General features: G+C 41.2%; 1 protein-coding gene across 7 annotated transcripts in view; it reads right to left on the bottom strand.

Moving 5' to 3' along the window:
• LOC137658700 (transient receptor potential cation channel subfamily A member 1 homolog) overlaps positions 1 to 15,605 on the bottom strand; it is a 351,715-nt gene that overhangs the window by 139,648 nt on the left and 196,462 nt on the right. For all 7 annotated transcript variants that reach the window (XM_068393691.1, XM_068393693.1, XM_068393692.1 and 4 more), the window contains one exon: positions 9,127 to 9,270. In XM_068393691.1, coding sequence (XP_068249792.1) covers positions 9,127 to 9,270 — 144 coding nt within the window. The remainder of the gene's footprint in view (positions 1 to 9,126; positions 9,271 to 15,605) is intronic.

Consider the following 15,605-nt stretch of genomic DNA (forward strand, 5'->3'; position numbering starts at 1 on the left):
ATCATGGATGCTTCAGCTTCTTTCTCATCGACTAAGTTGAGTACCCTTTTCTTGTGTGTTGGAGAATTTTGCGTCTCCACACCGTTTTTTACTCACTATGTATGCTTTTTATTGTATGTGGTCGGCATGTGGTCAGCACCATTGCATCATGTTTCCAAATCACTTAGAAATACTTAGTCATTTAGTCATATCAGTGAACGAATATATTTTACATTATTCTTTTAGTGTGGTATGATTATGGGTATCCAAACCCCTTTTATAGTGTTTCTTGTGTGTCTTTTATCAGCAATGACTTAGGCAATATCCACCCTGGCCGGCAGCCAACCTGGTGAATTTACACTTGTGCACCATCCCCTTCTTTCACCTAACCTTACTGGTTTCATGAGGCTGCCCATCCTCTCATGCTGTCGACTCGTCACAGCGGGAAGTTGCAGTCCTGAAGGTCCCTATGGGTGTTGGATAGTGTTTTACAGTTGTCCTAGGGTGACTGTTTTCATTTTCCACTTAGCTTACAGTATATGTTTGGCAAGGCGGCGCAGGTCTTGGGAACTTGTTCCCTACGTCTACTTCTTGTTTACCCATTGGAACGCATTATCCCAGTTCTAATGCTGACAGGTAGACCACCTTGTGCCGCCTTACCCATTCTTAGGCTTCCCTCTTAGTTCGTGGTAGGCTATGGCTGGTTGTGAGGACTTGTCCTCTGTGCCTTATCATTGCAGATCCCTGAGAACACTATCCCTGTTCTAATGTGGCAGTTAGGCCTTGCTGTCCTGCCGCCTTAACAATTTTTGAGTCTCACACCATCATCCTTTTCCCTTCCCCTTTGTGCCTGCTAGTGTGTCTACTTACTTTGAAAACCTTGTCTAGTCCCAAGGTAACTTAAGTACTCTTCGTTGCTATCTTTGGACAAAATAGCTTTTATGGTATCTATTTTGGCCCTAGGTGGGTGAGATTTTTTCCTTCCCTGGACTAAATGCCAAACATGAACGTTCTCAAGTGGCCCTCATGGCAAGAATAGAAGCTTTACAAAAGTCACCTGCTTCTAAGGCTCCCCCAGCTTCGAGCCTACCACAATGCACAGTTAAGAACACTTGGGGTTATGATGAACATATGGCCTTAAGTGAAGGGTACCTCCATACCGAAAAGGGTTTGGGTTCTATGCCAGTTTCGGACTTGGAATTCTTCCCGTCGATTGATAGTTATCCTTACTGCTACGTAAGGTTTAACTTGGAAGAGTCTATTAGGGATGATACTATCCCTAAGGAAACAGTCATCCTGGACCATAGCAAGGCTCAGTCTCTTTAGGTTTAGGAGCTAAAGATGGCCGATTTCACTAATACCCAACTTTCTCCAGGCCACTATTGTATCTCCCAAGGATACTGTCTTTCCCTTCGCCTCTAAAAGCTTAGAGGTTGTAAAGAAAGCAGTAGTGGAGAGTAGACCATTGCCAGTCCTAGAGGAATGCAAACTTGTCTCCCTAGCCCTTCCTTATGATTCAGACATTTAGGAAGATGTCCATCATACTTTTAATGTTGGAAAACTAGATAAAGACATCAGAGGCAAGCAGTTGAATGGGAAACTGCCTAGGCTTCCCAAATCCTTATTGAGAAAAGAACTGGAAGCTAAAGAGAGGCTATCTTACTCTTTAACTTTCCAATCTTATCAGGAGATGCTAATTGTAAACTTCCAAATCTGATCTCTTCCCTGTCTTGGCAAAGACTTACCTAACCATGTTCCATAGATATCTTGATGGGTTTTTTTTCTAGCCAGAAGAGCATGTAGAAAACACGTTCTAGCTGCAGCAATGATCAGACATGAACCTAGAAAACTGATCGATTCCAACATCTGGGTGAAAGACCTCTTCCCCAAGAAATTGGTTAAGGAAGTCGAGGATAAAGTGACTCAGGAGAATAAGAGCCACACAGAAAAGTGAGTTATGTCCTCTAAAAGGAAATTTACCCTAGAGAAGGACCTCAACCCAAGGGGAAGAAGCCTAGACAACGCTTTAAGGGAAAGAAATCCTTTGCTGTTGCTACAGCCTCAGTTGCCGCCATCCCTCAGACTCCTTACATAGTTACCCTGCAGTATGTATCACAGTCTCCAGCCTTCAACCCGGTATACAATAGAGCCACCACTACATTTCACCCTGTCAGAGCTCAAAAGAAGAGTGCCAGTGGCAGGGGAAGGGCTGAAAGGGCAGTCAGTCTAGAGGCTGAGGAAGTAGAGGCAAGGCTGCTATAGACGCAGGTCCTTCTCACCAACAATGAGGAGCTCCTGGTAGGAGGGCGACTTTACCTGTTCAGGGATCAATGGGAGTTTGATCCCTGGGCTCACAGCTTAGTCTCAAATGGACTAGGCTGGAAATGGAGACAAAAATCACCCCAGTTCAAGATGTTTCAGATGCTGACTAACTCAAAAATACAGACCCTACTATCACAGGGGGGCTACAACATCTCCATAGACCTTACAGATGTCTATTTGCATCTCCCAATAGGTTGGCACTTCCCCTACCTTGGTTTTAGACTGGCAAGAAAGGCTTAAGTATTCAGAGCTATGCCCTTCGGGCTCAATATAGCTACAAGGATTTTCACAAAGCTAGCCGAGGCCATCATCCAACAATTACAGAACAGAGGCCTTCAGGTGATGGTATACCTGGATGACTGGTGGTCTGGGCTACAACGAAATCAGAGTGTCTTCGGACAGCTCAAGAAGTCATGAAATTCCTGGTCTCTGGGCTTCCAGATGAACTTCGAAAAGTTCAGGCTGTCTCCAGCTCAAAAATTCCAGTGGCTAGGGCTTCACTGGAATCTAAAGTCACACACCCTTTCTCTACCACAAGGCAAGAGAAAGGAAGTCACAAACTCTGTCAGGTAACTACTTTGTTCAAAAGTACTCACCAGGTGGCAACAGGAAAGAGTCTTTGGTTCACTGCAGTTCGCTGCCGTGATAGACCCAACCCTGAGAAAAGACTCAATGATGCTAAGAGTCTGGAGAAGAAATGCATCAAATCCTTGGAGACATCTTCACCACAAAACTCCGGACTTACTGCGAAAGCAGCTCAAGCCGTGGTCCACTGGCAAGTGCTTATTGACACACGCCCCTCTGCAAAATCCTCTTCCTTCCGTAACAATTCACACAGATGACCCAGAACAAAGTTGGGGGGGGACACTCACCCTTTCAAGAAGGTACAGGGTCGGTTGTCAATTACATTTTGGAAATTTCATATCAATATTCTGGAAGCTATGGCAGTGTTCCTGACTCTGAAGAAACTGAAACCAAGGACAAAATCACGCAACATATTAGTCATCGACAACAGGATAATAGTCCACTGTGTCAACAGACAGGGCTCCAGGTCTCCTCAAATCAACCATGTGATTCTAACCATCCTCACTTTAGCAAAGCGAAGACGTTGGCATCTCAGCAGTTCACCTTGAAGGGGTTCGCTATGTGACGGCGGACGCCCTGTCGAGATTCAAGCCTCGGGAAACAGAGGGGTCTCTGGATGCAAAATCATTCTGTTTCATTCTAGAGCAAGTCCCACAACTGCAAATCGATCTCTTTCTGATGAGCTTCAACAAGAAGCTTCCCTGGTATGTAGCACCAAACTTAGATCCGGAAGCGACACGAACAGATGCAATGTCCCTCGACTGGAACCAGTGGTCTCACATCTATCTATTTCCACCATTCAACCTCCTAATGAAGGTCCTCAACAAACTACGGATTTTCAAGAGAACAACGGCTTTAGTGGACCCCAAGTGGCCCAAGAGTAATTGGTATCCTCTTGTTCTGGAACTAAAACCTCTCCAGGTCCCTCTGCCATCTCCAGTGCTGTCCCAGGATGTTCAACAGAAGACTGTCTTCGCTTCCTCTTGGATAATGAAAAACCTTCAGCTCGATTTTCTCACCCTCGCAACTCAAGGAAAGTTTGGAGTTGCAAAGGAGAGAATTGATCCAGAAGGCTTGTGCTAAACTGAAACCTAATGTTCCTCTCAAGGCTATTTCTTGGTCATTGAATAAAGTTCTGCACTTTGCCTCCTTGATAGATAACGCCGCTACTTCTCTAAGGGATTTCACTCAAAAGTTTATATTTTTTTTGCTATGGCTTCTAATGCTAAAGTCAGAGAGATTGTGGCACTTTCAAGGGATGATGGCCACATTGAATTCTTGGAATGGAGGGAGGTAAATCTTTACCAAGATCTTGCATTTCTGGTGAAAAAAGAACTTCCCACGAAACGCTGGGGGCCCTGAAAGATTGTCCCACAACAAGAGGACCCTTCTCTGTACCCCGTGGAGTGCCTTGAGGCTTACCTGTTAAAGAGTCGGGCCTTTAAAGAGAAGACGACAGGATGTAATCTTTCTCTGAAACAGCTAAGGTCCAAACTCACCTATTTCATCAGAAGGGCTGACCCTGATAGCATACTATCAGGTCATGAGCCTAGAAAAGTTGCCTTTTCCTTAAATTTTTTCCAATCTATGTCCTTTGCAGGCTTACACAGGATGACAATCTTCAAGAGTGTTCTTCATACATTACTTACGTCAGTTGGAAAAGATGAAACCCTTTGCATTGACCGCTGGTAGTGTGATTAAACCAGCTTCTCAAGTGGTGTATATAGACTCTTATAGACTGTATAGTTGGGACTTCTCAGTCTACATTGTGCAAGAGGACTGTTGTTCCTCTTTTCAATGTACTATTTAATATTGTAAAGAGTCAAATGTGATATTTCTACTTTTATGCCAAGCATGTTACTATTTTACTACTCTGTTACATAATTTTGGGGTCTGAAAACTCCAGGTTTCTGTATATATCTACTGTATATAATGTCACATGGATTACAGTTACATTTATGAATCTTTGGAAACAATAAAAGACTACTGTTCCTTTCTGCATTTACTTTCATTAGACCTACTGTACAAAATAAAAGTAGTGTACCTCAATTTTTAACCTTCGTTTTATAGAGTGGTCTTTTCATCTACAAGAGACAAAGATCTTCTCCACAGTGAGTGGGACTGTGATATTGATAACCTTTGCTCCTACTTTTTACAAACATATTGCTTGCACCGTAGCATGGTACAGTACCATAGTTACCAATGCTCAGGGAAATATGGTTATGTCTATGGGGTGTAAAGGGATAAAATTCTCCTGGCCACAACTATGAATAATAATTTTCATGTATCTTTCATCAGGACAACATGGCTCGAGCCTAAAAAAACCAGATTTTGACATAGGAAAAATCTATTTTTGGGTGATATAACCATGTCGTCCTGATGGCCCACCTGTTACTTTCCATCCCCTCCGAATTTCCAGCGTGAGGCCTCGCGTCATGCAATGGCTGCTCCATGAATGGTTCTACAGGAAACGTGTTCGTTGTAGCACATTGAGACCAGGAGTTGTAATGGCTCTCTCGCCCACGTTGTGGAGGATTAATTTGATTTTGCTTTGGTTTTGCCAAATAGAGAGAGAGAGAGAGAGAGAGAGAGAGAGAGAGAGAGAGAGAGAGAGAGAGAGAGAGAGAGCGTTTGTCCGGGAATGCGCGCGCCACCGAGCGAGAGGTAGTTGGTGTAATGGTTTTTCGTAGTGGGAAAGACTGTTGGTATAATTGAGGTTGTTTATTTAACCTTTAGCTAGGTTAGGACAGTTATGAATGTCTTAGGCGAATGCATTTTCTATTTGACTGTAGCAGGAGTCAGTTGTGTCACGAATGCTGGATTATTATTTATCTTTTCTTCATCGATCAGCCGGCTTGGAAGTGATTTTTGTATTAGCCTAAGTACAGTGTTTTCATTTATATTTGTTAGGCGCGATCGTGAATGATAGAAAGTTTATTATCTATTATTTTATCATAGTGGGATAGTTTAGTTAGCTAATAGTGTTCGTAAGTTAGGTTAGAACTTCGCGATACCTCTCAGGTAATATTCTCTGGTATACCACTCGCAGAAATATCACAAGTAGAAAGCTGCAATTGAGGAACTTCCATCAGGATGACATGACTATGTCACTCAAAAATGCATTTTTCCTAAGTCAAAATCCATTTTGTCAGCTACTTTACTTTGAAAGCTGCTTTTCCGGTCCCATACAGCAGGGGAACCCCATTCTCTACAGGACCTCCACAGTCGTTTTACCTTGTTTGCTCAGAGTATTTAATGTTTCATATCGCGTGTTGTTCATTTGCTGTTAAATCATCACTGTTGTATGACTGATGAAATAAGACAGTCTTCAGTTTCCTCTTGACAGCCTTAATGTCTTCAATCATTAGGATGTCTCGTGGGAGCTTATCATATAGTCTCGGGGCTGCATAGTTAAAGGCTCTGGGGCCTACAGTAGATATATATCTAGGTTCCAGTAGTTTGAAGCCATCTGTACTTATTATCATGTCAACATGATTTGTTGGCTGCGCAATATGTAGCAATTCTCCTAAGTATTTTGGATGCCCGGTCCTGATAACTTGGTAGGTTATTGTACATATTTTAAATTCAATTCTCGCTTTAATCGGCCATAAGTGTAAATCAATTAGTATAAAGGTGATCCTTTCTCTTGTTCCTCTGTTTATTATATTTTGTAATTTCTTAAGTTGCACCATTATTTACTTGGGCAATGAGAGACACGTTACAGTCAAGAAATAAACCTAGATCTTAAACTTTACTAGATATCGGCATTGAGTCATAATTTATGTTCATTAGAATATCACCCAAGTTTCTCACGCTATTTCTCTTACCCACCACCATGAATTCAGTTTTGTTCTCATTTAATTTTAGTTGTTTAAATGTCATCCATTCTTTAACACTATCAAGGATTCGGTTTGGAGTTTCAGTAGTGTCATCTATATCATTTATAGAGAAGTAAAATTATGTGTCATTTGCAAATAGTTTGAACTTCACGCCATGCCTTTGTAGTATTTTTGATAGACCAATTGTATAGACGTAGAATAAGATTGGGCCAAGTACACTCCCCTGGGGTACCTCTCTGTTTAAGGGTTCATATGATGAATAAGAGTTTCCAATTTGCACACAGTAATTTCTACCAACTAAGTAGTCTTTTAGGTATTTGAAAGCTTGATCTTCAACGCTGATGGACCATAGATCATTTAGTAGCAGTTCAAGCACAACTGTATCAAAAGCAGCACTGAGATCAAGCAATATTATAATACCACATTTATTTTCATCCATCATAGTTTTCTGCAAGCAGATTGGTTGTCAGGCAATGCTTCTATTACTTCTAAGTGACCGACTAGTAGTTCAAGAATTACATATTCAAGATTCGAAATAGGTCTATATGAGCTTAATTCCTGGTAGTCCATAGCATTTTTCAAAACTGGTGTGACTATAGCCATTTTCTCAGATTTGGGAAACTTACATCCATCAGTGCTTGCATTTGCTAATCTCATTATTATTTCTGCTAGACTAGAAAAGTTCTCTCTCTCGAATTACTTCAGATATTGGCATAGGATCGATTGCGCAGTTTCTTTGCTCTCTTGATATTCCTGGTGATGTCATCTTGTGTTATGTTGTCAAATCTTAATTTTGTCTGTTTGCCTGGTGTGTCATTAATCTGATGTTGAGTATTTACAAATGACCTGGTTGTTTTCAATTTTGTTTTTAAAGAATACTAGAAAATTGTTTGTTAGTGCCTAGTCACTGTATCCATCAGGTAGCTTCTTTTCTTTTACATTTCCCATTATACCATTGGTTGTCAGGCAAAGCTTCTGTTACTTCTCAGTGACTAACTAGTTGTTAAAGAATTACGTATTCAAGCAATTTTGAAACAAAGGATAGATTCTAAATAGGTCTAAGTGAGCTTAATTCCTAGTAGTCCAGAGCATTTTTCAAAATTGGTGTAACTATAGCCATTTTCTCGGATTTAGGAAACTTACATTCATCAATGCTTGCATTTGCTATTCTCATTATTATTTCGGCTAGACTAGAAAAGTTTCTCTCTCCAATTACTTCAGATATTGGCATAGGATCGATCACGCAGTGTCTTTTCTTGATAATCCTGGTGATGTCTTGTGTTATGTTGTCAAATCTTATTAATTTTGTCTGTTTTCCTGGTGTATCATTAATCTGATGTTGAGTATTTACAAAGGACCTGGTTATATTTTGCATTTTGTTTTTAAAGAATACTAGAAAATTATTTGCTAGTTCATGGTCACTGTATCCATCAGGTAGCTTTTTTTTTTTTACATTTCCCATTATACCATTTAGGAGACGATATAACTTATTTATGTCTGTTGCTTCTTCGAGGATCTTTCTCTTATAGTATTAACTTTTTTTTCCTTCTTAGTAGGTAGTTAAATTGACATGTAGCAGTTTTGTATTCTACCCAAGTACTTTCAGTTTTTAACCTATTCCACTTTCTTTCTTTACGTCTTTTTTCCCTCTTTTTCACCAAAGTCTCTACATCAAACCAAGAAGATTGGTCTTTTACAGTTATCTAGTCTTTTCCATAGGTAGGCACAGTTTCAGCTTTGTGAAAATAAATACTCCTAAGTAAAGAGAGTTAAGTTTGTATGTTGCACTGGAACAAATGTATTGAAATAATAGGCATATCTTTTCACTTTTTGCTTGTGTAATCTCTATCACATTTGTTGCCTATAACTTCATTAGCCACTTACAATATGGCTCATCTCGATGGGATACATCTGGTTTATCAGACTTAAATTATTGAAAAGATTTTAACTACGCTTACGCTAAACACTTATACTCAACATTTCAGTTTCCAGGGATCACAAGGCTAGCATTAGTCGTTACTTAAAATTACATGACCTTGTCATCAAATTAATTCTTGACCTTAATATCTAATTCTTATTGTTAGTGTGTTAGTATAATTGGCTGTTTTCTTGGACACTTTCCATTTGCTGGTTACCCCAGTAAAGTTAATGTATCTTCCCACCATTAATTAGTTCAAGGAAATATTTTGGATTCAATTTCTTCCACTCTTGTCTCAGAGTATTAGTAACAATTCTATTTAGTCTTGATTACTTGTACAAGTTTTTTTTTTTTTTATCTCCCTTGCTGAGTTGGTGCTTTGTTTCCAGTAAACATTTTCTTCACTGGAGGTCCAATAATTATAGGAAAAGACACAGGCTTTAAAGAAATAAAGACAAAGTGAAGTAAAATTGACAAAACTACCTGTCGAGAACAGCTTCTGCAACATCAGGGAATTTTCTGATAAGCATCCGTAGAGGAGTGATGCGCCTGCCTTTGTGGTCCTGTCGTACATTTTTTAAACCTATCAGCCATTCTGGTGACTTTACAATTGCCATGCACACATCTCTGTAAAAAAAAAAAATATGAAAATACAGTAATTAATTTTGACAGAAGATTATATAGTCAACCTCAATGACAACTACAAAATCATTTTTAGCACTGTTTAAAAAGTATTAAAAGCAATTTGAAATTAGAAATTACTATAATAGAATATTATATAGCACTCACATTACTGCATATCAGTAGGTAACTGGGCTTTTATATTTTAAAAATTTTCCTGTGATACAACAGCACAACAAACAATTTTCAAATTAACTTGGATATCCGTGTGTAGCAAACAAGCAACCAAACAATGTCCTCTCTCACCCACACCATTTTGATTAATTCTTTTTATAGTACTATACAAGCATATGTAAAAAAATATAGTACCCACTGTAAGTGGAGGAGTGAGTGGGAACTTGAATGAATACAAAATACTGATAAGTATTGAAATAATTTCAATTTAAGATCCCTAGGAGCTGACAACCGGTGATCACACCTCTTTGGGACAGAGCCTCCTCTAATACCCATTCCGGGGCGCTCTCAAGGAACAAAAAATGACCACCTGACAAATAAAAGAATAAAAGAAAATCAGCGATCTGAGCTACAGAGGTACTGGAAGAGGAAACAGAGTTGACCCTGCACCATTCCCTGAAAACTTCCCACTTGGATTGATAGATTCTGATGGTTGAAGACCTCCTAGCCCTTGCAATCGCCCTAGCTGCCTCCTTCGAAAAGCCTCTAGCTCTTGTGAGTCTTTCGATAGTCTGACGGCAGTTAATCTAATACTTTGGAGATTTTGATGGTGTCTTACCAAGCGGGGCTGTCTGAGTAAATCTACTCGTAAAGGGAGGCTTCTGGGAGTATCCACCATCCATTCCAGTACCTCTGTGAACCATTTTCTTGAGGGCCAGAGGGGGGGCTATCAAGGTCATTCTGGTCCCTTTGCTTGTCACAAACTTTTGAAGAACTTTGTACAGGATCTTGAACGGAGGAAAAGCGTACACATCTAGATTTGCCCAATCTAGCAGGAACGCGTCTGTGTGTACTGCCTCGAGATCTGGCACTGGGGAGCAATATGTCTCTAGTCTCTTGGTCTTTGCAGTCGCGAAAAGATCTATACAGGGGCGACCCCAAAGTTTCCACAGACTCTTGCACACATCTAGGTGTAGAATCCACTCCGTGGATAGGACTTGTCCTTTCCTGCTGAGATCGTCTTCCAAAACATTCCTTTCCCCCTAGATGAACCTTGTAAGTAAGGTCACCTGTCTTTCCTTTGCCCAAATGAGCAGCTCTCTCGCTGTTTCGCAAAGGGAAATAGAGTGTGTTCCTCCTTGTTTGGCAATGCAGGCCAATGCCTCGGTGTTGTCTGCATTGACTTGAATCACTTTGTTTCATACTGACCCTTCGAAGCTCTTCAGGGCAAAAAGAACTGCAAGCAGCTCCTTTTGATTTTATTTATGTGGAAAGACTTCTGAATCTCTGTCCACATCCCTGATGCTTCCACATTGCCCAGTGTTGCCCGCCACCCCGAGTCCGAGGCGTCGGAACACAACACTAGGTCTGGGCTCTTCAGTTCTAATGAGCAACCTTCTTGAAATTTGATCGGGTCGTTCCACCACTGCAGGCAGTGTTTCATTGACTTCAAGATTGGAACACACACCTTCTCCAAATCCTTCTCCTTGTTCCAGCAAGAGTTAAGGTGAAATTGGAGTGGTCGAAGGTACAGCCTTCCCTGAGAGATGAACTGTTCCACCTCAGCTCTCCTAGAAACGCTCGTATCTTCTGAAGTGCTTGCTCCGTCCTTAAGGGAGATGGAAAACCCCGAAAAACCTGACTCCGAATCATCACTCCTAAATATATAATCTCTTGAGAAGGTATCAGTGAAGATTTGTCTTTGTTGACTAGAGGACCCTATTCTTCCGTCAACTTCAAAGTTGTCTGAAGATCCTTCAGGCAGCGATCTTGAGAGTGGGCTCTTAAAAGCCAATCTTCCAGGTACAGGGAGGCTCTGATGCCTCTTGAGTGGAGCATCCTTGCTACATTGAGCATAAGTCTTGTAAAGACCTGTGGGGCAGTGTTGAGGCCGAAACTCAGGGCTCAAAATTGAAACACTTCTCCTTGGAAAACAAATCTCAGGATGTACTTGAACTTTGGATGAATCGGGATATGGAAATAAGCATCCTGAAGGTCCAGTGATACTATCCAGTTGCCCTTCTTTACCGCTGCAAGCACCGACTTCGTCGTCTCCATTGAGAACTTTGTTGTCTGGATGAAGTTGTTGAGAGCACTTACGTCCAGAACTGGACGCCATCCCCCTGAGTTCTTGGGAACTAGGAAAAGGCGGTTGTAAAAGTCTGGTGACTTCCAGTCCTGTACTTTCTCTACAGCTTCCTTCTCCAACATGAGAGACACTTGTAGCTGTAATGCTTGCCTCTTTAGTTCCTCCATGTACTCAGGAGTTAACCTTAGAGGGGGTTGATTTATAAAAGGGATCCTGTAGCCCTTCCTTAGAAGTTGGACTGACCAAGGATCTGCACCCCTCTTCTCCCACACCTGCCAGTAGATGTTTAGTCTGGCTTCTACTGCCTGAAGGCGAAAGCAGTCAGACTCTGCTTTGCCCTGTTCTTGCTCCTCTTTTCTTAGTCTCCCTTCCATCTGATCTGAAGTTACCTCTAACGGAAGGTCTTCCTCGAAAGGGCTGAGAAAACTTTTGAAAAGGAGCAACCTCTTTAGGTTTGCGGCTAATGAAAGCAGGTGGCAACACTTTCCTTGCCGTCTTCGAGACCAGATCTTGAGTGGCCTTCTGTGCCAGCGAACAAGAAATCTCCCTAATAAGGTCCTGCGGGAACAGAGATGACGACAGTGGAGAATATAACAATTCTGATTTCTGGAAGGATGAAACTCCCAGACAGGAACGAACACAATTGGGCTCTCTTTTTGAGAATTCCCGCTGTAAAAATAGCAGCTAACTCATTAGCCCCGTCCCACAACGCCTTGTCCATGCATGACATGACGTGGATTAGGTTCGAAGAGTCTCCTTCCTTGAGTGTAGTCACCTTTTTGCCCAAGGCCCCCAGAGTCCAATCAAGGAAATTAAGTACCTCGAAGGCTCTGAAAACACCTTTGAGTAAATGGTCTAATTCAGAAGTAGACCAAAACACCTTAGTCTTCCTCATGGCCGATCTACGAGGAGCGTCTACCAGGCTTGAGAAATCTCCTTGGGCAGAGGCAGGAACTCCCAAGCCGAGAACCTCTCCCGTATCGTACCAAACACTAGATCTAGAAGCCAACCTAGTAGGGGGGAATGCGAAGGCCGCTTTCCCTTGCTCTTTCTTGGCACCCATCCAGTCTCCCATTAATTTAAGTGCTCTTTTAGATGAACGAGAGAGCACCATTTTAGTGGACAGAGACTTTTTCTTAGGTTTCCCTAGAGTAAACTCTGATGGAGGCAATCGTGGAGCCACAGGAATAAAAGACTCTGGGAACTCAACATGAAAAATCTTCATTAGCTTTTTTTAAATCTACCGAATGACGAAAAGATTTAGAGTCCTCGTCCTCAGATAACTCCTCAAAGGGTTCGGAAGGTGAAAGGAACATCAACTTCTTCCTCTAATAACAAGTCTCGCTGCTCCTCAGAACGCTCTCGATCTGCGCGTTCAGAGTTAAGAACCGTTGCATTAAGTTCAAAGTCCTGTCTAGATGTTTGTTGTTCTGCATCGCATACAAGAGGGTGGTCGATGTAAGAATGCTTGCGTTGCAATGAATGCTCAATGAGAGGACGCCTGGGGTCATGCTTGCGTTCAGCTGAACGCTCGATGGGAGGACGCTTGCGCTCTGAACGCTCGATGAGGTCACGCTCTACATCACGCTCTGGAGGACGCTCGCGTTCTGTTGAACTCCTGACATTACGCTCTACGTCACGTCGTGGAGGACGCTCAAGAGCACGCTCGACATTACACCTAGCTGAATGCTTGAAAGCACTTTCAGCAGAACGATCACAATCACTGCTAAGCGCATGAACAGCAGCTTGATAAGGAGAACGCTCGACTTCCTGAAAGCCCGAGAGATCAGCCTTTCGTGAAGAATGTTTGCTTTCCCAATCACCTCTGTGCGTAGTAGCACACTCAAAACATTTAGAAACTTTATCACCAAGCGTTCGCCGACTCTCCGCCTTGCGCCGTTTAGTGTTAAGAGAGGAGGATTTAGTAAGTTGGTAGCCTTTCATAAAAGATGCAAGTTTCTGCTGCATTTCTTGCAACATCTTAAAATTAGAGTCTTGTGAAACACTAATCGTAAGTTCTTCCTCTCCACCACTCAAAGACTGCTTAGAGCGAACAGTGGGTGAGATCCAATCTGAAGGAGGAGAAGGAGCATGAAAGGATGTTACGGCCTGGTCGAATAATTGCTCAACAGCAGGACTATTTTCAATTAATGTCCTAGCAGGCCACTTAGAAGGCAAGCTTCCTTCAGACGAAAAACGTTCAGGACTGTTCCAATGACTACAGCCTGCTTGCGATGTCCTGGAAGGACATAGGTCAATTTTCCTCTTCAGAAGTTTAGAAGTTTGATTCCAACCTCTTTTAGGTAAATCATCCTCCGATGATGAGCCAAACTTTTTAACTTCGCCTTTTCTACGGTAAGAGCGAACATCCTGGGAAAAATCACGAACACTCGAGGTAAAGTCTGCTTGGGAAGTAATGCCTCTCGTTTCCTTTCGTCTTTCGACATTCCTTCTCCCAGGGGTTGAGGAGCTTGGAAGAGGGCCAGGACTAGGAGAACGACAAGCCCGAGCAGGCGTACCCTCCACAGCACTAATAACACTCACTGTACCTTTAGCACTTTCACTCTTTAGCTGTTTAACATCAGCCATTAACTGCGTTCTATCCGCAGCGATAGATTCTACCTTCGTACCCAACGCCTGGATAGCCAACATCATATCTTTAAGTGTTGGTTCATTCATGGTACTCGTAGGGGGATCTGGAACAACCACTACAGGAGAAGGAATAGGAGCAGTGACATAGGAAGAGGAATCTTTAGAAGAAGGAGAAGAACTATGTCTTACCCTATCTTTAGTTATCTTACGAATATAACGATCGAGATTAAGCCACTCATGATCGGACAAAATAAAAGCATTTGTCACACCTATCATCCAGTTTACAAACTTTACCCCTACATTTAATGCATAATGAATGAGGATCAATGGAGGCCTTTGATAAACGGGTCTTACACCCACTAGCACACACCCTAAAACCACTAGAGGGGGTAGCCATTTTGAACTTTGACATAGAGATCAAATACAAGCAAGGGTCAAAAAATCAATATCCAAACATATAACTAGAGTATCCAAACGAAAAATCAATCAAGCGAGAGTCAAAAAACCAGAATTATTGTACTTCACCAAAGGGATAGCAATAAAGAGTCAAAATGCGAGAATATCCAACCAATGTTAGCGCTAGCGCCGGCAGGGAAGATATGAATACCGAGGGAATGGTTTCCGGGTACCTCGCCAGGGGCTCATGAGTAGCACACCTGGCTATCCAATCGGCGATTGGCGCGAGAATTGAATTTTTCTGCCGTGACGTCAGGGGACGTAAGCTATATATATATAACCACCAGGTAAGTCTTGTGTTTAAAATACAAAAGTTGTAATATACCTCTTTATATCATTTCACTTCAAGTCATTCCAGTCTTCAGATAGCTAATCATTAAATATTGAATACAAAACTTAAATCCAAATTATTTCCTATAACGTGACCTTAAATTGTACAATAAATATGAAAAATGGCTAAAAACAAGAAACTAAACATAACTATATACAATGAGAATATATATACATTCAGTTTAAAAGTAGTACTGGTATAACACAATTTTTTTTAGAAATTATTAGAAATGTAAAGAAAATCAATATACATGATAACCTCATTTCAATCCTTCTTTAAGGTGTATAGTATCAGGTACATTCAGGTTTCCAGATTGAAATATTGTTGGCTTTATTACTTGATCAAGTTGAAGAACTTATTCGTGAATGGTTAACAGTATTAGACTTTAGATTGCTAATCATGAAATATTAAATACAAAACTTAAATCTAAATTATATCCTATTACATGACCTTAAATCGTACAATGAAAATGGAAAATAGCTAAAAGCAAGAAACTAAACATAACTATATAAAATGAGAATATACATACATTCAGTTTAAAAATAGTACTGGCATAAAACAAACTTTTATTTTGAAATATCAGAAATGTAAAGAAAATCACTAAGTCAGATATCCCCATTTCAATCCTTCTTTAAGGTGTACAGTACAGTATCAGGTACAGTTCCCTCAGAAAATTTTGAGACACAGCATATGACTATA

Source organism: Palaemon carinicauda, chromosome 19, assembly GCF_036898095.1.
Source record: "Palaemon carinicauda isolate YSFRI2023 chromosome 19, ASM3689809v2, whole genome shotgun sequence".
Classification (NCBI taxonomy): Eukaryota; Metazoa; Arthropoda; class Malacostraca; order Decapoda; family Palaemonidae; genus Palaemon; species Palaemon carinicauda.